This window comes from Rattus norvegicus, chromosome 20 (assembly GCF_021556685.1).
Source record: "Rattus norvegicus strain SHRSP/BbbUtx chromosome 20, alternate assembly SHRSP_T2T, whole genome shotgun sequence".
Taxonomy (NCBI): domain Eukaryota; kingdom Metazoa; phylum Chordata; class Mammalia; order Rodentia; family Muridae; genus Rattus; species Rattus norvegicus.
Window position 1 is genome coordinate 27,210,316 of NC_141553.1, and position 22,519 is coordinate 27,232,834.

The window sequence follows — 22,519 nt, forward strand, 5'->3', positions numbered from 1 at the left end:
AAAGCTTGAGATAAAGGAACTGGCAGCTTTGGAACCAGCGTGGTGGTTCATAAGTGGTTCTTTCCACTGTGAGCTCTCATAGTAGAAGAAAGAAGGGGCCTGTCTGGAGTCTCTGGTATAAGAGTGCTAACTTCTCCACAAGAGGGCTGATCCACTCTCACAACTTTATCATCTTCCCAAAGCACCATTTCCCTAGCACCACGACACTGAGGATTCAGTCCCAACATGAATTTGGGTGTGAGGCACACTTAGTTTACAGCAAGATTGATGCTGAAATTCTCCAGGACTATGCTCTTTGACATATGCACTCAGTCGATCCTTTATTCTATCATGTCATCAAACATTGTTTGAATAAGAAGTGTAATATTGGCCAGGTACTGTGTAAGAACCACCATCCCTTCTCTGCTGTCTCTCATGGAAGACAGATGAATGATTATGATTACTATTATGGTCTCTTTGAACACTAAAGAGATCTCAGCCTGAGTCCGATGTTTGGGGGGGGGGTCCACAGGGTGGAAGAGGAAATTCAATACCTTCTAGTTGTCCTCCGACCCACATATGTGGGTCATTGTATGTGCAGACACACACACACACACACACACACACACACACACACACACACACACACACAAACACTGGCAGTTTCCTAAGTGAGCCACACAAGGGCAGTATTCAGAAATAACAATCAATTTTAAATCAATCATTCAGTTAAAACTGCAACTTTGGTTTAAAAAAAACTCTCTAAGAATTCTCAGCTGGACAGCGGGGCACACGCCTTTAGCCCCATCACCCTGAAGGCAGAGGCTGATGCATCTCTGAGTTAAGACCAGCCTGGTCTACATTCCAGGATGGCCAGGGCTCCACAGAAAAACCCTGTCTTGGAAAAAAAAAACAAAAACAAAAACAAAATGGCATGAGTAAAAAGTAAAAAGTAAAAAGTAAAAAGTAAATGGCATGAGATATATTCACTAGAGCATTTGGTGTGGTGTTTAAATAGGAAGGCAAAAGGAAACACCTTCTGGAAGCTCCTAACTCTGAGGCAAGAGTGGTGATGACAGAGGCTGAAAGATGGCAGAGACAATACAAGACGTTCCCTGTTCCTCCAGCCTAGTATTCTTATTTCTTGAAAAGAAAATGAAGGTGCCTACACCATTTTAAACTCGTATTCAGAGAATGATCCCTAGAAGCTAAACTACCACTAACTGGGTTTGGCAGCAATATTTTAGGAAGCTCATGTATCAAACCAAACTACCTTAATCCAAAACCTCAAATTCACATACCAAATCATTCGTGCTTTCCTTTTGAGCCTTACCATCGAAAGCACTGGGATGTCAATCACAGAGACAACCCCATCCCCACTCCCACACCAACTTGTGAAGGCATTCTGAGGACTGGCAGTCTTGCTACCTATATTCTTTTGTTCTTAAAAAATGTATTTTTATTTCAAGAGTATGAATGTATGTGCACTGTATGTGTGCTGGGTACTCACAGAGGCCAGATGAGGAAGCTGTATCTCCCAGAACTTGTGTTGAGACTGATGCGAACCTTCTTCTGACTTCTGAAAACTGAATCTAGGTTCTCTACAAGAGCGCCAAGTGAATGTTCTTAACCACTGAGGCATCTCTCAGCCCTTGTATTGTTTCTTTTTAAAATTAGCCTGGTCTATCTCTCCATCTCCAGTGTCTTTTCCCGTCCCTCTCCACTACCCACCCAACACTCTAGCCATGCTGATCTAAATGTAATCCCTGGAAAAGGGGGCCTGAAAATAGAAACAGCAGGACAATCTGAGCAATTTCCTAGGGTTCAGGATGGTCAGGTGAGTAAGGCATAAACTCACAGGATGTTTTGTTCTTATATGACAGACAGGTCTCAGATACATACCTCATGACTGATCGTGACTCATCCTTTGTCTGGTCAACATTCCCACAAAGCACACATGCCTTCAGTCACATGCTTTCCCTGTGGGCTGTCAAGGTGCTAATGATCTCCCACCTAAACTATGGAAATAGCTTCTAATCCTCCCCACTGGGCCCGTCTACATGAAAGCCATAATTGTCTTTCTATAATGCATGTCTTTTCATTTAAAGAGAAAGTTCCTTACTGTCTCCCCATTGCTTACAGTGGATTCCAGTTAGAGCAATATCCCAACCCCCCTACAGTGTAAGTATGGGATATGGAGTGGTGTGGTTGAATGCCCCCTCCAAAAAACTTGTTGAAATGTTTAACTGCCATTATAGATAGTCTTTGCCTTTTTCATGGGTTCTTTTCTCTTCCACCTTTCTCCACCACCACCCCCTTTCCACCCTTTCAATCCCCTAACACTAGATAAAAGAGGGAAAAAATAGGGGGAAAAGGAAAGAGATCCCTGAATAATGCCATGGGCAACAAAGAGGGTGATGTTATTGTTAGATACCCTGATGGTGAAGATCAAACTTGCCCCAAGGAACTCAGCAAAAAGTAGCCTAATTTCTTCTTGTTTCTTTTTTGCACATGACTGCTTCACAAACTGTGACCAATACCAACCAACAAACAACAAACAACCCACACTCCCTCTCAGGGCCTTAGTACTGATAGACCCCCCTGAAAACTCCCCAGAATGCCAAAAGTCACAAAACCATGGAAACTATCTGCAACTGACAAAACTGTGCCTACGCTAAAGCACGTGACAAATTGTAGTCAGCTGCTGTGAAGCAGCCCCAGACCCCCACACTGGTGATTAAAATGGAAACATATTCTTATAGTATTTCTGAGTTTTTTAAAGAATTCAAAACTCTAAAATTGTTACTGCACACCATCATGATGGCTTTGAGAAAAATGACCTCCACATGTAGGTTAGTTATTAAAAATGCAATGTGGCCCCTTTCTTCAGTTTGCTCCATCTCTTTTCTCTGATATATGTTAGCTTTGGCCATGTCCTGTTGCAACAAGAAAGTCCTCATGGTATGTGGCATTAGGTCTCAGATTTCCCAGTGGGCAGACTGTAAGTCAAATGGACAGATACTGTTTATAATTTGCTCAGTCTATAGAGTCATATTAAATTCAGCAAAATTCAGACTAAGATGTCAGGCTACATCACAGCCACTTCAAGTTTTCAAAACAGGAGGGTGTATGAAATCATTATTCGTACATAATTTTCATACCATAAAAATTCTCCTATGCTCTCTCAGAAATGGGTCTGTATCATATCTCAATTATGCCAAGAAATCAAAAAGGTGAGAAGCCCTTGCTACAGAGTAAAGTCCAAATTCTTAAGGAATGCTTTAAAGGCCAATGTAACATCTTACCTATTATCTGGTGTTGTAGAACGCTATCCTCTAAGCATAAGAGCTGTCATCTACAATAAAGCAGTTGTGGCTACTAGCAAAAGACTCTTGATTTAAAGCTCATCCACACATTTTCAACCCTTGGGGACTAGCTCAGCATTCATAATCCAAGTCACGTATAATTCTATGAGGCTGTGTATCTTTTTCCCATCCTTCTCCCCTTATCCATTCTGCACCAGTCACACCTTAAGTCTGTGAAGCCATATTAATCTTGTTTTATAATTCTAAATATGTGGATTTAGTTTTAAAAACGATGATGATGAGTGTGTGTTTGTGTGTGTGTGTGTGTGTGTGTGTGTGCGCGCGCACACGCGCATGTATGCTGTGGCACACTTGTGGTAGAGAACATTTTGGAGTCAGTTTTCTCCTTCCATTGTATGCAGGTTCCAGGTACAAGACTCAGTCTCTAGTCTTGTGCAATAAGCACCCTTTACTCACTAAGTCATCTTGCTGGCCTTGAATTTACTTTTAAAGTTACAAATACAATGTTCATTCATTTGAACGTTTTTAAAACTTGGAGAAATCTCAGATTCCTTTTTGTGTAGTTTACAAACTAATAGGAATTTCTCGACTCTAAGCCTTGCACATGTTCAAGGCCCACCTGGGTTGCAGGATGGGTTCAAAGGCAACCACCTAATGAGCTCCCATGTCAAAACTATAAAAGCTCTAGGGATCTATCTCAGAGGTGCCACACATGTCTACCATGCACCAGGCCCTAGGTTCAAGTCCTACTACTGAAAAAAGTTTTCTTAGAAAGCCATAAATTCATAATGTAAAATTTTCTTGAAAAAGTCTTATTATCTGGTGTGCAATGTACTCTGTTAAAAAGATTCTCCGTGGAAATCTTGAAATGTAACACTTTAAAGCTATGACGTAAATCTTTGTGGAAAAAAATCATTAAGTCTAGGTAATACATTTTAATAATTAAAGCTGCTCTAGAATGGATTCTATAAGCCATGTGTATTTTTTCTGTGTGTCCTGTGTGTGGTGTATGTGACACGGGCTCATACATATGAGTTTGGAGGCCAACAGTTGACATCAGGTGTCTTGTTATATTGTCTTCCACTTCAGTTTTGAAACAGGGTCTCTTCACTGGACACAGGGATCATCCTTTTGTCTCAACTAGGTCTGGCTGGCAAACTCAGGGATTCACTCATCCCTACCTCCTCTGTGCATCTTTTCTGTTTATTTTCTCCACTATTCACTTTACATAATGATTGCAGAACCTCCTCTCCTCTCCTCTCCTCTCCTCTCATCCCCCCTTCATGTAGCCCATCCCCTTCTCCTCTGATAAGGGTACCAATTCACCCTGGCACATCAAGTCCCTGCACATCCTCTCCCACTGAGGTCAGAAAAAGTGATCCAGTTAGGGGAACAGGATCCACAGGCAGGCCACAGAGTCAGGGTCAGCCCCTGCTCCAGTTGTTGAAGGACCAACATGAAACCCAAGCTGTATATCTGCTACATGTGTGAGGGATGTGCCTAGCTTTTAAGAGCACTAGGGATTCAAATTCATGCCTATATGTGCACAAGCACTTTACACACTAGACTGTCTTGATAGCCCACCTTTCTGACTTCTATTTTTCCTATGAGACAGCCAGGGCTATGTGAGAAGTCATTATATAGTTGGCTTCGAACTCACAAAGACCTACCTGTCCCTACCTCCCAAGCATTGGGATTAAACGTGTTCAACACTAGACATTGTGACTTTAACAATTTTAAGAATTATATCCAGAGAATGTTCTCATAGCATCACTATGGAGCCTTAAAAAGCTAATCAGCCAAAAACCCAGACTATGCTGCTTTCACCACACAGCCTCTGACTGTGTTAATGATGCTCGTATTTCCTTAGAGGCTGAGACCCAAAGTCCTGCCCAGTCCTGAACAACAGCTCATAGATTAGTCACAAACTTGAAGCATTCCTTTTACTGTGAGCTGCACTGAGACAGAGTTCATATTGACTGCTCAGTTTCAAGGGAGACCAAGCATTGCTTGGTTTAATTAAAGATACAAAGTTCCTTAGTTTGATCCAAGTATATCCTATCCCTGATATAAAACATGTCTCATTATGAAAAGACCTGATGTATTTTTAGCATGATCTTTAACTTGGTCAATTAAAATCCAAGAAATTTCTTTTAAAATAAAAAAAAATTCCACTATTCACTGGAAGTGGGAAACTCATGTACCTGATTCATTAATTTAAAAAATACAATAGTAACATAATTTTTAATTACTTCGAAAAAAGGAGGTCATGTTCTGGTTAAAGGGGATCACACAATGATATGATGACTAATGCTAATCAAGCCTGAACCTAATTTGTTATTAATTTAAAAGGAAAGCTACATTTGGCTCTCACTTGGGCTTTGCTATTAATCATGCTCATGTTTTGGAGCTGAGGTCAGGTTTTCTTTGTAACCTCAAAGAGCAGTCCTCCAACTCCTTTAAAAAAAAAAAATCCCTTTCAGACAATTCATCTTCTTGAATGAGAAAGAAGACAGGAATGTTGAATGAGGTTAAGTAAACAAAGAATCTGTCACATAAAGCAAGTTTAAGCCCAGTAAGAGCAACCATGCAGGACAAACAGAAGCATTATTCTTTGGAAAACATCATTCTTTAAGCAGTGTGTAATGACATCCTCCCCAGAGACAGCCCCTGTGAGGGACAAACTACTTGCTCAGAAGTCAGCTTCTAGGCTTCGAGCATAAGATTCGTGGCACTGCCCCAAGTCAAACTTAAGTTTGACTATTATGTTTTACTATTATTATTAAGTCTGCTATTATGCAGAGCTCAGTGGGCATGTCCTTATTCCAAAAATGGGTGCTCAATACATTTTCCATTTTCAAGTGAGAGATTTATCAGCCTCAACTACACTATATGTAAGATGACTTATGCTTTCAGTCCAAGTGTAACATTTTCTTCTGCTCAAGCAGAAACCATGGGCTGCATTTCCAATATTATCCGCTGCTGTTAGCCCCTGAGGACGCGATTGCACCTAATTACAGAAACATTGTTTTACTTAGGCAACCGGATTGTGGTTTCTGTGTTAACTGTTTGAAATATGCTTAGACAAGAAAAATATAAAATGATGTTTTTCATGTAAAAACATGAAATTGTGTTTTTCAAAAATCAAGTAAGTTTAATGAATGCATAGTCAAATGAAGACCTCTCGTGGAAGATTCTGGAAACTGTCAATGCACTTTGAATTCAATGGAACACAGAAGAAACACACCCAGAGCAGGAGAGATCATAATTATGAATGGTTTATTTAGCAAAATAAACTTGAAGAAAACTTTCTAGGTAAAAACATGAGAATCACACCAAAACTTGAGTTCTATGTTCTTTGGTATTGAATTTCAAGATATAAAATAGTTTATTTTGAAAACTTTAGCTGTTGGGTCTATAAACATTTTACATAAAAGGGAAAGAGAATACAAAATTATTTGTTATTGTATTATTTATCAAAAAGCCACAAATCACATCCCTGCGTTGACCAACATCATCAAAAAGATGTTCATTTGTATCTGTTTCCTGCTAAAAAAATTTTAGTTCCTTTATGATCTTCTGCTACCATTTTACTGTGTGATTTCCCAGGTCCTAGATATCGGTTCCCATTATATTTTAACAGTCTGTGTTGCTTGGAATTATGTGTCTCCATATGTTCAATAATACAGAATCTGGAAGCTCCTAACAATTAAATTAATGATAATAAAGTCCAATTCATTTTTTCTTAATATTAACAGAAATATGTCAAAAAAAACAGGCATTTTTGTCTCTTCTAATAGCAACCGGTCAGTCAGTCAAGCCAAACATTCCCAGAAAGAAGCACGAGGGGTCAGCCAAAGCTATTTTTATACCTTAGGTACATGCTTTGTGTATCTAGTTCAGAGTTCTCTGGGTGTGAAAACATCTTCCCTTGAATTTGCCTAAATAAACCTAGGGGAGAAATCATAACAAATTAGGATGATAATGAAATGCTCCTATATATTTCACAATCATGAAAGGCTTTGGTGTTAGCACTGAGATTGAGAACAGGAGGAATACAACCACAATAAGACACAGCTATCTATTAGGAGAACTGCATAAAGACACCTTTGGCCATGGAGGCTCTGAGCCCTCTGGAAATAAGTCAGCTGCATAGCCAACATGACAAAGAAGATGGCAATGTTCAGAATCAAGAAGAGTCTGGTGTACGAGGCCGACAGTGAAGGTGCTCTGTTGTGACTTGTCACCATCCGCGCCTGTCCAAAGCCATCTTTCATGGAGCCCCCGTTTCTATGCTTCTCATACGTGACATCAGCAAAATCCAAAAGGTCTTTCATTTCTTCATCTTCATCTATAGGCTGTTCTTTCTGTGCTAAAATCTGAGCTTTCTGTCGAATCTTCTTCTCATTGACTTCAATCTGTGCAAAAATATCAGGGACGGCATCCACAAACTTGTAATGCTTGCCGGTCCTTCGGCTTTTCTTTGACTTGCCTCGCTGCTGCCGCTGTTGCTGGGATATAGCAAAGATCCTGTCAATGGCCTCCTCTGTCTGTCTCTTATCCGAAAACCTCAGTAGGCGCTCAGCAGTCTTCCGAAAGCTAGCTGTGTTCTGGACTCGAGACAGGATCTGCTTCTCAAGCAGCTGGAACACGGGCTTAAAATGCTGCAGATTCCGTTCCACAATAGCAGCGTAATCTTTCACTTCCGGGACAGTGGTGCTTTTGATGGCTGAACTCTGGTCAAACAGGATTTTCTGATGATCCGCAATGACCTGTGCAAAGGCAGACTGCCCCGTGTTCTCACCTGTCCACAGGTAAGTTGCGTAGGCATGTTCGCTGGTAGCTACGAACACATCCAGCCGCTGAGGGTCACCGTGGATGCTGAAGCTCTGGACATCCACAGATGGCCCTATGAAGAGGTAAGCTGCCCTGGTGATGGGACTTCGAAGATGCATGGTGACATTCACATAATTTGTTCCATTGTAAGGATAGCCCCGAGGATACGTCACTGAGGCAAAGGTTGCTTTCTCGCTATAACCAGTATCATCCATCCAGTACATTTTATAGAGACCATCTCGCTGCCGGATGAAAGCTCCGTGGACCCCATCTACTACTGTCTCCTCAAAGGGGACATCCACATTGTGGAAGAAACTAGCTGCTGTCTCCAGGGGACTCTCCTCTCCCAGGTGTATCTGGTCTACAAGGAGGAGAAGTTGTGGGTGGAGGAGGATGAGATTCCGATGAATGTTCTTCAGGTTGAGCATGGGGTTATACGCTCCTACACCTTCTCCTCGGATAAAAACAACCCCATCCTTTTCCTCTGCTGCAATTACTCTCCCCTGACAGCTGGCTGCCAGGTCATGCTTGTATTTTGACCATTTTGATGAGCAATCTTCTGTGACCTGACCCTCCCAGGGAGAAAAGCAACTCTTTGACACAGCTGGAGAAAACATTAGTACATTGTTAAAGAAGGTGTACTTCGGCCCATAGAGGGCCTCGGTAATGAATGGCACACCGTTGGGGGCAAAAGTGAAAGAGTTTTGGTCAGGATGCTCATGTCCTGCATTAAAATTTCTCCACCCTTTGATCCATTCTTTATATTTATTTCTGTGGACAATGTCATATATTGCACGCCCCCCAAGCTTTCCTGACTTGAAGGAAAGGAATGATCTGTTGATTTCTGCAGGTAGTGCACTTCCATAAGTCACAACACCCCAGTCTTCAAAATAATGCAATGTCGGGGTGCCAAAATCCAGAGGTGGAACCGACTTCAAGCTGGCATCATACCTGAAGGAAATAGATTTTTAAAAATTAAACAGTTTTCTGATGGATGCAAAAAGTCACAAGAACTATAAAACGACATTCTAATATGGTTGCAAACACAATCTACAGATGCTACCTGGGGCAGGGCAGAATATCAGGGACACGTCACAAAACACTGTCAGATAAACATATGCCAGGTGGGGCACTGGGGACTTCATGAAAACACACTGTAACCCTTGTTAATGGGCTGGAGAGGGAAACTAACCACTAACCTGCCACTAACCTCTACTTGGATATTCTACTAGGCAATTTCAGAGTTTCCATCCAAACTGCTGGGGCTCATAGATTTAAACATTTCAAACTAATTCTGGTCAACAGGTTCCTATTCTAGAGAATCCCATGTTAGGCACTGGATCTGAACATCCAGCTGGACCTGCACCAAAGAGTTGTTCTACAGGAGCTGATGATCAGTCTGGAATCTGTTCCTCTGTCAGATGTTTTCCCTCTAAAATTATAAAACATGGTAGAACTTCAAAGAGGAGACACAATATACAGTGAATAGCATACCAAAAAATATAAATGGATCAAATAGCAAGAAACAAACATTAGCAAATTTAAAACTTGAGGCTACTGCAGAGGACAGAAAAAAAGATTTTGGTTTGTTTTAACTTGTGATCAGAAATAGCTTATTTTTATTTATTTTTTAAAGGTTAGCAGCCTTGGTAGCATTTGCCTTCATTTTTTTAATTGCATTTTTTATTTACATTTTAAATGTTATCCCATTTCCCAGTTTCTCCTCCAGAAATCTGCTACCCGGCTTCTGTGAGGGCACTCCCCCTCACCCACCCACCCACCCATTCTCTCCCACCTCCCTGCTCAAATATTCCCCTACACTGGGGCATTGAACCCTGAGAGGACCAAGGACCTCTCCTCCCACTGATGCCCAACAAGGCCATCCTCTGCTACATATGTGGATGGAGCCATAGGTCCATCCCTGTGTTCTCTTAGGATGATGGTTTAGTCCCTGGGAGCTTTGGGAGACTGGTTGGTTGATATTGTATTCTTCTTATGGGGTTGCAAACCCCTACAACTACTCCACTCATATCTCTAACTCCTCCATTCCCCTGTTCTCAGTTAAATGGTTGGCTGCAAGCATCTGCCTCTGTATTTGTAAAGCTCTGGCAGAGCCTCTCAGTAGACAGTTGTATGAGGCTCCTGTCAGCATGCACTTCTTGGCATCCACAATATTGTCTGGGATTGGTGTCTGTATATGGGATACCTACCCATGTCGGGCAGTCTCTGGATGGCCTTTCAGTCTCTGCTCCACACTTTGTCTCCATATTTCCTCCTGTGAGAATTTTGTTCCCCCTTCTAAGAAAAGTCTGGAGCATCCACACTTTGGTCTTCCTTCTTCTTGAGCTTAATGTGGTTTGTGAATTGTATCTTCAGTATTCCGATATTTTGAGCTAATATCCACTTATCAGTGAGTGCATCCCATGAATGTTCTTTAGTGATTGGGTTACCTCACTCAGGATATTTTCTAGTTCTATCCATTTCCCTAAGAATTTCATGAAATCGTTGTTTTTGATAGCTGAGTAATATTCCATTGTGTAGATGTACCAAATTTTCTGTATCAATTCCTCTGTTGCAGGACATCTGGGTTCCTTCCAGCTTCTGGCTATTATAAATAAGGCTGCTATGAACATAGTGGAGCATGTGTCCTTGTTATATATTAGAGCATCATTTGGGTGTATGTTCAGGAGTGGTATAGCTGGGTCGTCAGGTACTACTATGTCCCATTTTCTGAGGAACCACCAGACTGATTTCCAGAGTGGTTGTACCAGTTTGCAATCCCACCAACAATGGAGAAATGTTTCTTTTTCTCCACATTCTTGCCAGCATCTACTGTCACCTGAATTTTTGATCTTAGCCATTTCACTGGTGTGAGGTAGAATCTCAGGGTTGTTTTGATTTGCATTTCCTTGATGACTAAGGATGCTGAACATTTCTTTAGGTACTTCTCAGCCATTTGATATTCCTCACTTGACAATTATTTGTTTAGCTTTTTACCCCATTTTTAATAGGGTTATTTGGTTCTCTGGAGTCTAACTTCTTGAGTTCTTTGTATATATCGGATATTAGCCCTCTATCAGATGTAGGATTGGTAAAGATCTTTTCCCAATTTGTTGGTTGCTGTTTTGTACTAATGACAGTGTCCTCTGTCTTGCAGAAGCTTTGCAATTTTATGAGGTTCCATTTGTCAATTCTTGATCTTAGACCATAAGCCATTGGTGTTCTGTTCAGGAAATTTTTCCCAGTGCCCATGTGTTCGAGGCTCTTTGCCACTTTTTCTTCTATTAGTTTCAGTGTATCTGGTTTTATGTGGAAGTCCAAGATCCACTAAGACTTGATCTTTATACATGGCGATAAGAATGGGTTGATTTGCATTCTTCTACATGCTGACCTCTACTTGAACCAGCACCATTTCTTGAAAATACTGTCTTTTTTTTTTTTTTTTTTACACTGGATGGTTTTAGCTCCTTTATCAAAGATCAAGTGGCCATAGGTCTGTGGGTTCATTTCTAGGTCTTCAAGTCTATTTCATTGATCTACCTGCCTGTCTCTGTACCAATATCATACAGTTTTTTATCACTATTGCTTCGTAATACAACTTGAGGTCAGGGATGATAAATCCCCTAGAAGTTCTTTTATTGTTGAGGATAGTTTTTCGCTCTCCTGGGCTTTTTTTTTTTTTTTTTTGGTTATTCCAAATGAATTTGCAAATGGTTCTTTCTAACTCTGTGAAGAATTGAGTTGGAATTTTGATGGTGATTGCTTTTGGTAAAATGGCCATTTTTACTATTATTAATCCTGCCAATCCATGAGCATGGGAGGTCTTTCTATTTTTTGAGAGCTTCTTCAATTTCTTTCTTCAGAGACTTGAAGTTCTTGTCATACAGATCTTTCACTTGCTTGGTTAGAGTCACACCATGGTATTGTATAGTATTTGTAACTAAAGTGAAGGGTGTCATTTCTCTAATTTCTTTCTCAGTCTGTTTATCTTTTGAGTGGAGGAAGGCTACTGATTTGTTTGAGTTAATTTTATATCTAGCCACTTTGCTAAAGTTATTTATCAGTTGTAGGAGTTCTCTGGTGGAATTTTTGAGGTCACTTAAGTATATTATCATATCATCTGCAAACAGCAATATTTTGGCTTCTCTTCCAATTTGTATCCCTTTGACCTTTTAGTTTTCTAATTATTCTGGCTAGGACTTCAACTACTATAATGAATAGGTAGGGAGAAAGTGGGCAGCCTTGTCTAGTCCTTGAATTTAGTTTCAAGTTTCTCTCCATTTACCTTGATGGTGGCTACTGGTTTCCTGTATATTGCTTTTACTATGCTACGCCCCTTGAATTCCTGATCTTTCTAAGACTTTTATCATGAAGGGGTATTGAATTTGTTAAATACTTTCTCAGCATCTAATGAGATGATCATGGGTTTTTCTTTAGTTTGTTTAAATAGTGGATTACATTTATGGATTTCCGTATATTGAATCATTCTTATATCCCTGGGAAGAAGCCTTTTGCTCATGATGATCATTTTGATGTGTTCTTGGATTTGGTTTGTGAGAATATTATTGAGTATTTTGACATCAATATTCATAAGGGAAATTAGTCTGAAGTTCTCTTTCTTTGTTGGGTCTTTGTGTGTTTTAGGTAGAAATGTAATTGTAGCTTCATAGAACAACTCGGGTAGTGTTCCTTCTATTTCTATTGTGTGGAAGTTTGGAGACTATTGGTATTAGGTCTTCTATGAAGGTCTGAAAGAATTCTGCACTAAATCCATCTGATACTGTTTTGTTTTGTTTTGTTTTTGGTTGGAAGACTTTTAATGACTGCTTCTATTTCTTTAGGAGTTATAAGACTGTTTAGATAGTTTATCTGATCCTGAGTTAACGCTGGTACCTCCAGATTTTCCAGTTTTGTTGAGTATAGGCTTTTATAGTAGGATCTGATGGTTTTTTGGATTTCCTCAGTTTCTCTTGTTAATTTGGATACTGTTTCTATGCATTCTGGTTAGTCTGGCTAAAGGTTTATCTTGTTGATTTTCTCAAAGCACCAACTCCTGGTTTTGTTGATTCTTTGTATAGTTCTTTTTGTTTCTCCTTGATTTCAGCCCTCAGATTGATTATTTCCTGCTGTCTACTCCTCTTGGGTATATTTGCTTTTTTTTCCCCAGAGCTTTCAGGTGTGCTGTCAAGCTGCTAATGTGTGTTCTCTTCAGTTTCTTTGAGGAGGCACTCAGAGCTTTGAGTTTTCCTCTTAGCACTGCTTTCACTGTGTCCCATAAGTTTGGATATGTTGTGCCTTCGTTATCATTAAATTATAAAAAGTCTTTATTTCTTCCTTGACCAAGTTATGATTGAGTAGAGCATTGTTCAGCTTCCATGTGTATGTGGGCTTCCTGTTGTTTTTGTTATTATTGAAGAACAGTCTTAGTCCATGGACATCGTGTAGGATGCATGGGATTATTTCTATCTTCTTGTGTCTGCTGAGGTCTGTTTTGTGACTGATTATATGGACAATTTTGGAGAAGGTACCATGAGGTACCATGCTGAGAAGAAGGCATGTTCTCTTGTCTTAGGATAAAATGTTCTATAGATATCTGTTAAATCCATTTGGTTCATAACTTCTGTTAGTTTCACTGTGTCCCTGTTTAGTTTCTGTTGCCATGAAATGTTCATTGATGAAGAGTGGAGTATTGAAGTCTCCCACTATTGTTGTGTGAGGTGTAATGTATGCTTTGAGTTTTAGTAAAGTTTCTTTTTTTTTTTTTTTTTTGGTTCTTTTTTTCGGAGCTGGGGACCAAACCCAGGGCCTTGCACTTCCTAGGTAAGTGCTCTACCACTGAGCTAAATCCCCAGCCCCAGTAAAGTTTCTTTTATAAATGTGGTTACCCTTGCATTTGGAGCATAGACATTCAGAATTGAGAGTTCATCTTGGTGGATTCTTCGTATGACAAGTATGAAGTGTCCTGCCTTACCTTTTTTGATAACTTTTGGTTGAAATTCAATTTTATTTGATATTAGAATGGCTACTCCAGCTTGTCTCTTAGGACCATTTGCTCGGAAACTTTCACCCAGCCTTTTGCTCTGAGGAAGTGTCTGTGTTTGTCACTGAGGTGCATTTCCTGTATGCAACAAAATGCTGGGTCCTCTTTACATATCCAGTCTGTTAGTCTATGTCTTTTTGTTGGGGAATTGAATCCATTGATATTGAGAGATGTTACAGGTCAATGATTATTGTTTACTATAATGTTTTTAGAGGTGGAATTATGTTTGTGTGGCTATCTTCTTTTGGGTTGGTTGAAAGATTACTTTCTTGGTTTTTTTAGGGCGTAGCTTCCCTCCTTATGTTGGAGTTTTCCATCCTTTGTAGTGCTGGATTTGTGGAAAGATAATGTGTAAATTTGGTTTTGTCATGGAATATCTTGGTTTCTCCATCTATGGTAATTGAGAGTTTTGCTGGATATATAGCCTGGGCTGGCATTTGTGTTCTTTTAGGGTTTGTATGACATCTGCCTAGAATCTTCTAGCTTTCACAGTCTCTGTTGAGAAGTCTGGTGTAATTCTGATAGGTCTGTCCTTAATATGTTACTTGACCTTTGTCTCTTACTGCTTTTAATACTCTTTCTTTGTTTAGTACATTTAGTGTTTTGACTATTATGGGACAAGAGGAATTTCATTTCTGGTCCAATCTATTTGGAGTTCTGTAGGTTTCTTGTATGCTTATGGGCATCTCTTTCTTTATGTTAGGGAAGTTTTCTTCTATAATTTTGTTGAAGATATTCACTGACCCTTTAAGTTGGGAATCTTCACTCTCTTCTATACCTATTGTCCTTAGGTTTGATCTTCTCATTATGTCCTAATTTCCTGGATGTTTTGGGTTAGGAGCTTTTTGCATTTTGCATTTTCTTTGAGTGTTGTGTCAATGTTTTCTGTGGTATCTTCTGCCCCTGATATTCTCTCTTCTATCTCTTGTATTCTGTTGGTGAAGCTTGTATCTATGACTTCTGATCACTTTTCTAGGTTTTCTATCTCCAGGGTTGTCTCCCTTTGTGATTTCTTTATTGTTTCTATTTCCATTTTTAGATCCTGGATGGTTTTGTTCAATTCCTTCACTTGTTTGTTTGTGTTTTCCTGTAATTCTTTAAGGGATTTTTTTGTTTCCTCTTTAAGGGCTTCTACCTGTTTACCTGGGTTGTCCTGTATTTCTTTAAGGGAGTTATTCTTGCCCTTCTTAAAGTCCTCTAATATCATCATGAGATGAGGTTTTAAATCATAATCTTACTTTTCCGGTGTGTTGGGGCATCCTGGACTTGCTGTGATGGAAGGACTGGGTTCTGAAGATGCCAAGTGGAGTTGGTATCTTCTGTTGCTTATGTTCTTGCACTTGCCTCTCACCATCTGGTTATTTCTGGTCTTAGCTGGTCTTGCTCTCTTTGACAGTGGTTTGACCCAACTATAAGTCTATGTGTCAGTACTCCTGGGAGACCAGCTCTCTCCCAGAGGGATCCAGGCACAGAGAGTTGTGGCACAGGGACAGCTCCAGGGGCACACAGAAACTGGAAGGATCCTGTCCCAGACTTCTCTTCAGCTCCTGAGTCCTGAGGGCTCCTGGCAGGTTCCTCAGAGCAGAAGTGAGAGTCTTATCTGCACTCTCAGGTGTGTTAGCAATCCTTGGACACTAGTTCTCTCCCACTGGGATCCAAGCACAGAGGGCTGTGGCTCAGGGTCAGCTTCAGGTGCAGACTGGCCTATTTTTATTTATGCTCAATGTTCATTAATAGAATTTGATATTTAATACACAACTCTGCAGTGGTTAAGAACACAAATCATTATTTTTGATGGGCAACTGCCTCGAAAAGGTCTCATGATGAGGAAGAGGAGGAGACTGATTAGTAGCTCTTACCTAGTGAGCCAATTAGCCATAGTTAAATTGGTCTTCCTGATGTTTGGTTTTCTCCACTTCTAGAGTCTCCGTGTTAGAACATCAGAAATCTTTGTCCTGAAGACTAGTATAGTGGTTGCTTAATTAAGGTAACATAACAAATCCAGATTAAGCTAAATGACCATCTTCTCAGCTCTTGGTAGGTTTGAGTATTCTCATAAAAGCACATTTTAAACTTCAGATGTAGCATTAATCTAACTCATACATTTGTTACCTATTTATGCATAAATAAGTATGCATTTGTGTAATTACTGCATATCCTCTGAAAGGAGCAAAGGAATACTTACATGTAATGCCTTAAATTCTTCTGTGAAAGGAGTTTTACAAGTCTAGTTAAATGATAGCAGTTACTCCTATATTTTTCTCCTTGTTTAAACTCCAAGGGGAGGGTGTGTGGAAATAAAGTCAAGAAAATTCTGAAAAAGCTAATTTGGGGGTCGCATACACAATGAATTCAATATGTTTTCAAAACTCAACAATTAACTCTCATTTTGACTTTAATTTATTTGATGCCAACATACTTGGCGACACTTAAAAAAAATGAGACCCAAGCTTTTTCTAGGCTTAAAAGATTACAACAAAAAGAATTACATGGTCTTTTTACTATCAAAGCGAACTTCTCAGATACGCTGAACACATTGAACAACTGTGAAACCTGGGAACAGCTTTGCCTTTAGAGGATTAAAATGCTCCATTTACCTAGACAAAACAAAATGTTTTACTCCTTTTTTTTCCGGGGGTGGGGGGGTGATCATCAGATTAATCAAGCCAAAACTGTGAGTCTTTTCCTTCTATGATGTAAAAAATGAACGATATAAAATCTAAGCAAAGCAGGTTCATCTATGAAATAGTCCAAGCTTAGGATATATCTAGTATAAGAAATACAAATAGTAATTAGATCATTAACATGAAGAACCATTTCTAACAGAGGTTTAGACACTGTTAAGAGTTAAATTAAAGGTGTATCTACTTAGGTGCTATGGAGAGGGGGTTTTATTTGTTTGTTTGTTTGTTTGTTTTGTGCAAAAACAATGCATAGCATGAACCTGGATACCATTTCATTGGGAAGCCAGCTCAACAATGTCATACCAGAGAAATTCTGTGTGCAGAGTACACCAGCGTTGCCCTTTGGACGGTGTACCTGGACCTTCCACCACACGATTCTTTCTGATTTGGTCAGCCAGCCAGTTTCCACTCCCATTACGCATGACAAATTTATCCAGGAACACTAATTGACTTTCTGGACCATAAAACCAGTTGTAATTTGAGTCTGCAATGGCCACAGTTCTTTGAAACCCTGTAGGAAAAAAAGTTTGAAAAGATTGAATTTAAAACTGTATGTTCCTATAAAGTCTAAACAATGATTGTCATGCCTGTTTTAAAATTACAATCAAAAGTTTATCTTAAGTAAAAGTAAATAAATCTGTGATGTTTGTGACTGTGCCATACCAATTTACCATAATTGCCCTGAAAGCTGTTGTTGGTAATAGATGTGACATACCTGTTAGCATGGACACATGTCCACACTATAAATAATGAAGCTTGCATCTAGGACAGACACCATCAGGTGTGATCCTGAACCTGTTAATGATCCCTAGGATTTTCCACATCTCAAGTTGCATTCTAGGCTGAGATAAGAATGTAGTGTGCTTCATTTTGGCTTCCAAAAAAGTAAAACTTAATTTCCATATAAGGGTGAAGACAAGAACTGAATTCCCAGGGGAACTTCTGTTAATACATACTGCAGGAATTAAAGGAACCAAAAAATGCAAGAATCATAGAGTCAGGTACCGTTACTGGAGTTAGGGAAGAACATCAAAAGCAAATTCAAATATCATAGAGCAGAAAGGAAGAAAACCCTCTGTAAGCAAGAATAATCATTACTGTACTGGAGAGAGGGGGGGAGGGAGGAGGGGAGGGAGGGAGGAGGAGGAAGAGGAAGAAGAGGAGGAGGAGAGAAGAGAATAAACTGAAAGAATAAAATAAAAACAGAATCTCTTCTAAAATGCTACTATGAATGTATTTATAGCTAGTAATTTGATTTCTAATAGCTGAATAATTATAAATTACGTTATGTCCAAACTTACACTATGTTTCTTAAAATGGGAGACATATTCCTCTTTATATCTTAAAGTGCCCATTACAAAATGCCTGGCTTTGCAAAGGTGTTCCTCAAGTTTGTTGGATTAATAAGCACAATAACTGAGGTCCCCTTAAATATCTCCTGACTGTCTTTTCTCGCTAAGGAAATGACCAGGAGAAGGCTTACTGTTAGATCTCAGCTCAAAATACAAACACTGGGACCTCCTGGAAGTCCTTTCCTCTAGACAGTCTTTGATTATCAAGAAGAACTACATACTATGATTCTTCTTTCAGTGTAAAAGTAAGCATTTGAGTTCTCAGAGTTTAAACTGACTCTTTAAATTGATATTTGCTATGCAGCTTCACTTTTTATCTTTGTGTGTGTGAACATGCACGTGCATCTGAGTGTAAAAGGAAATGTGCCCATGACATGATGTTCATGTGGACGTAGAGGGTAATCTTAGATGTCAGGTCACTTTCCCTTTGTTTTAGATGGGTCTCTCGCTGCTAACTGCTGTGGATGCAGCTAGGCAGCACACAACTTTCCAAACACTATCCTGTCTCTAACTTCCATTTCCCCAGATACTCGAGTGTTGAAGTAACAGATCCTGCTACTGAGTCTGGCTTTGCACTGGTTCTCAGAATTCAGTTCAAACTTGGTTCTCCTACCTGCATGACAAGCATTGCGCCTGAGAGAATCCCTGGCTGCTGCACTAATTTATGGATGACTAAGCTAATAAGGGGATAGCCTGTCTAGTCTATCTATATACACAGAACAAAAAGATTTCAATACCGGATTCTTCATTGTATTCTAGAATTATTGCCTTTAGTTTTATTTCCTGCTGTTGAACAAAAGGAACTTTTGGAGAAAGGGCCTATTAGGATCAGTTTCTGGTTATAGCCTATTGCTGTGGAAAATTCAAGGCAGCAAGAACCCAAAGCAGCATGTCACATCCAATCCACAGTCAGAAGCAGAGAGCAGCGAATTGATGCATGTACACTACTGCTCAGCTACCATGAGTCCACTCATGTAGTCCAGAGGCCCCTTCGTAGGAATGGTGTCACCCACTGTGAGCAGATAATTTAACCAGGACAACTCCCACAAACATGCCCACACATCATCCTAATCTAGACAATCCTCCATTGAGACTGCCTTACATTGTATCAAGCTGACAAAACTGTTAGGATTTAAATGTGAAGTGCCCAGCATAGGCTCATATAGGTAAACACTCAGGCCCTAGCTGGTATCGCTTTTGGAGCAGTTACAGAAGTTTTAGGAGGTGGAGTCTTGCTGGAAGAGTGTGATACTGGGGACAAGCCTTGAGACTGTATAGCCTGGCCGTTTCTTGCTCTCTCTCTCTCTCTCTCTCTCTCTCTCTCTCTCTCTCTCTCTCTCTCTCTCTCTGGTTCCTATATGCAGACACAATGTGTTCAGTCAGCTTCCCCCCTCTTGTTGTCAAGTCATCCCATCCTGTTGCCATGTCTTTTCTGCCATGAAGGACTTGATCCCTCTGGAATTAAGCCAAAATACTTTCTTCCTCTGTAAGTAGCTTTTTGTCAGTGTATTTTATCATAGCAACAGAAAAGAAACTAGGACATTAACCATCAGAATTATAAAACAAAAAACAAACAAAAAAAAGAAAACCTGTATTTCCCAAGGGAAGAAAATCTACCCTGATGAAAATTTACTTCCTAAATTTTCTGATGTTAGTCTTTCTTCAGAAATAAGGAGAATTATAAAGATGTCTTAGAAATGAGTAAGTTAGCAAATAATTATAAATAATTATACACATTTTTAGATATACAATGAGCTAACATATTGTGACTAAAGTTTCATAGCATTTTGTTTTGTTCTCTGTATCTGTACCATATATTTCAATATAATATTTAATCACATATATAGTGGTACTTTGTGGTTTTATTACTTTTTTCCTTACAGGATGTTGAGGATTCATTAAAACCAGGATCTTATATTTGTTTAGCTAGCATACTACCCATGAACTACACACTGGCTTAATAAAACAAAGAAAACACTAAACCTTAAAATCAAAATGTGTGTGTGTGTGTATATATATATATATATATATATATATATAACTATTTATTTCAAATCTGTACAGTTTGAATAAAAAAGCTTAAAATCAAAATCTACAATAGCCTTAAGCACAAATATCAGATAAAGAAGTGAGGTACAATCAGTAATGCTTGTATCTTGTTTAGGTCATGAAAATGAGTTAATGGCTACCGAGTTTAAATACACATGAAAGTGCTGTGGCAGGAGAGAAATGGTATTTGATCCATTATGTTCCAAAGAAAGTACTGAAACTCCCAATCTTTATTTGTGCTCCCAAAATTTTAATGTCTTCAGTTTTTCTTGGATGAAAAGAAACTTTGGCCTCAACACGTCGCCCCACACCCGCCCCAGGCTCATTGCTTTGTCACCCCTAGCTCACATTCAGTCAGACATGATGTCATGCTTTCCCTTTCTACTGTACCTGGCAAGACGGTCCTATACATAAAGGCAAAGTGGTGCTTGAGCCATGGATGGCCAAAGTGGTTGATGTCAAAGTGCCTCTGAACAAGAAACATGTACTGGAACAGGGATCTAGTGGTGTAGCTGCCATACGCAACTCCTTCATAGAGGGAGCCATCCGTCACCTCTCGCAGCAAGACCAGAGACTTCTCCATGATGCTTAGAACTTGCTTGGTCCACAAGTAGGCCTCCTGAAGGTACCCTGAAGGATGAAAATGACTAAAGGCTGAAACAGAACGTGACTAAAAATATGGCCACAAAAACTCTACAAAGAACCCTAACAGGTTATATGATTACAAATTACACATTTTAAATGCTTTTACTTGTCAACATGATAAATAACATGTGCATATTAAAATATCTACTATTAAATATTAAGGTTAGCAAATATTAAGTATTTTCTATAAAATGTTAAGTATTACTAGCAAATAGATCATTTACTAATTAAATAAACATAAACCCATTAGTGAGGACAAGTAATATTTCAATTTTTAATAAGCTAAAGTCACCACACACACACACACACACACACACACACACACACACACACTGCATCACAACTTGCATGGAAATTTGGTATATGATTTCCTAAAGTTTTTGAATATGTGTTTTTTGGAGTTTTGTTTGTTTGTTTGTTTGTTTTTGGGGTGGGGGTTGTTTTTTTGAAAGTTCAGGGGTTGGGGATTTGGCTCAGTGGTAGAGCACTTGCCTAGCAAGTGCAAAGCCCTGGGTTCAGTCCCCAGTTCTGGAAAAAAAAAAAAGAAAAAAAATGAAAGTTCAAACTTCTAACTTTTTTTTATAATAACCCACAAAAATACTATAAATGCTAGGGATACTTTCCTCAGCCTGTACCATCACAGGAGACAACTCTGATTCTTCTGCATGTTCAGATTCGACAGAATAATCAGGCAGAAATTGAATAGTGACACAAATCAGCTAGAAACCTGAGGTTGTCAAGGGCGAGCTGCATGACTGTATCCAGATATTCGGTCACAGGATCATACTGTTTAATTTTTCCACTGAAGATTATGTTCACAAAATCCCTGGATGGAGCAATGTGAGCGTTCCAGAACTCTCACACTTAGGTGACAGTAACTCCTCATGTTACAATCTATACAGCACTGAACAGAACCTTACTTGATCCTTTCAACAAGCGCGTTATCCCTTATTGTCCCCAAACTACAGAAGACTTGGCTTATTCCAGACTCATGATTCAAAACGAACAGAACTCTAGTCGGAATCAAAGGTTTGAAGCCTTGCTTCTTTTGGTGGCTCGTTTTAGCTGCACAGTGACAGGGAAAGGTTGAACTTACTGCCTTCTAATATGGCAGAGACTGTTACTTACTCCACAAGCATGTGTGTCCGGCCTCTGCTGATTACACTACCACAGGACTGCTAGGCAATGAGCTAGCTTGCAGGGTCAGCAGTGACCCAGGTCCCAGCATACACCATGCCGCTCAGGCCCTAAGGATCATCCTACCTCACATGTTGTTGTGCAGAGGTGGTAATTGTCATCAGGCTCTTGCTATGACCCAGCTCCAGCCTTTCCAGCAATCCTCCTTACCTATCTCATCAGTGCTTAAAACTATAGTCACTTTTCTTCCTGTATCCTACCATCTCTAGCCAGAGTACAGTGTGGCTGGCATCTACAGCCTGGCTGTCATCCCACTGATACCACACTACCTGGTTTGCACTCTATGTTCTTCATTAGCTATCACTCTAGACAGTGTCTACCAACATACTCTGCATTCTGAAAAAACCATCGGCATGAGATTCAAGCTGTCTCCTGAAGCTTTTCTCCTGACTTGATTACAAGTGACGGCTG

General features: G+C 39.7%; 1 protein-coding gene across 9 annotated transcripts in view; it reads right to left on the reverse strand.

Annotated features, from left to right (window-relative positions):
* Window positions 1-6,567: 6,567 nt before the first annotated feature.
* The window catches only part of Dse (dermatan sulfate epimerase), a 78,725-nt gene continuing 62,773 nt past the window's right edge, over window positions 6,568-22,519 (reverse strand). For all 9 annotated transcript variants that reach the window (NM_001108933.1, XM_087597914.1, XM_087597913.1 and 6 more), the window contains 3 exon segments: window positions 6,568-9,092; window positions 17,169-17,376; window positions 20,657-20,896. In NM_001108933.1, coding sequence (NP_001102403.1) covers window positions 7,334-9,092; window positions 17,169-17,376; window positions 20,657-20,896 — 2,207 coding nt within the window. In that variant the 3' untranslated portion in view covers window positions 6,568-7,333.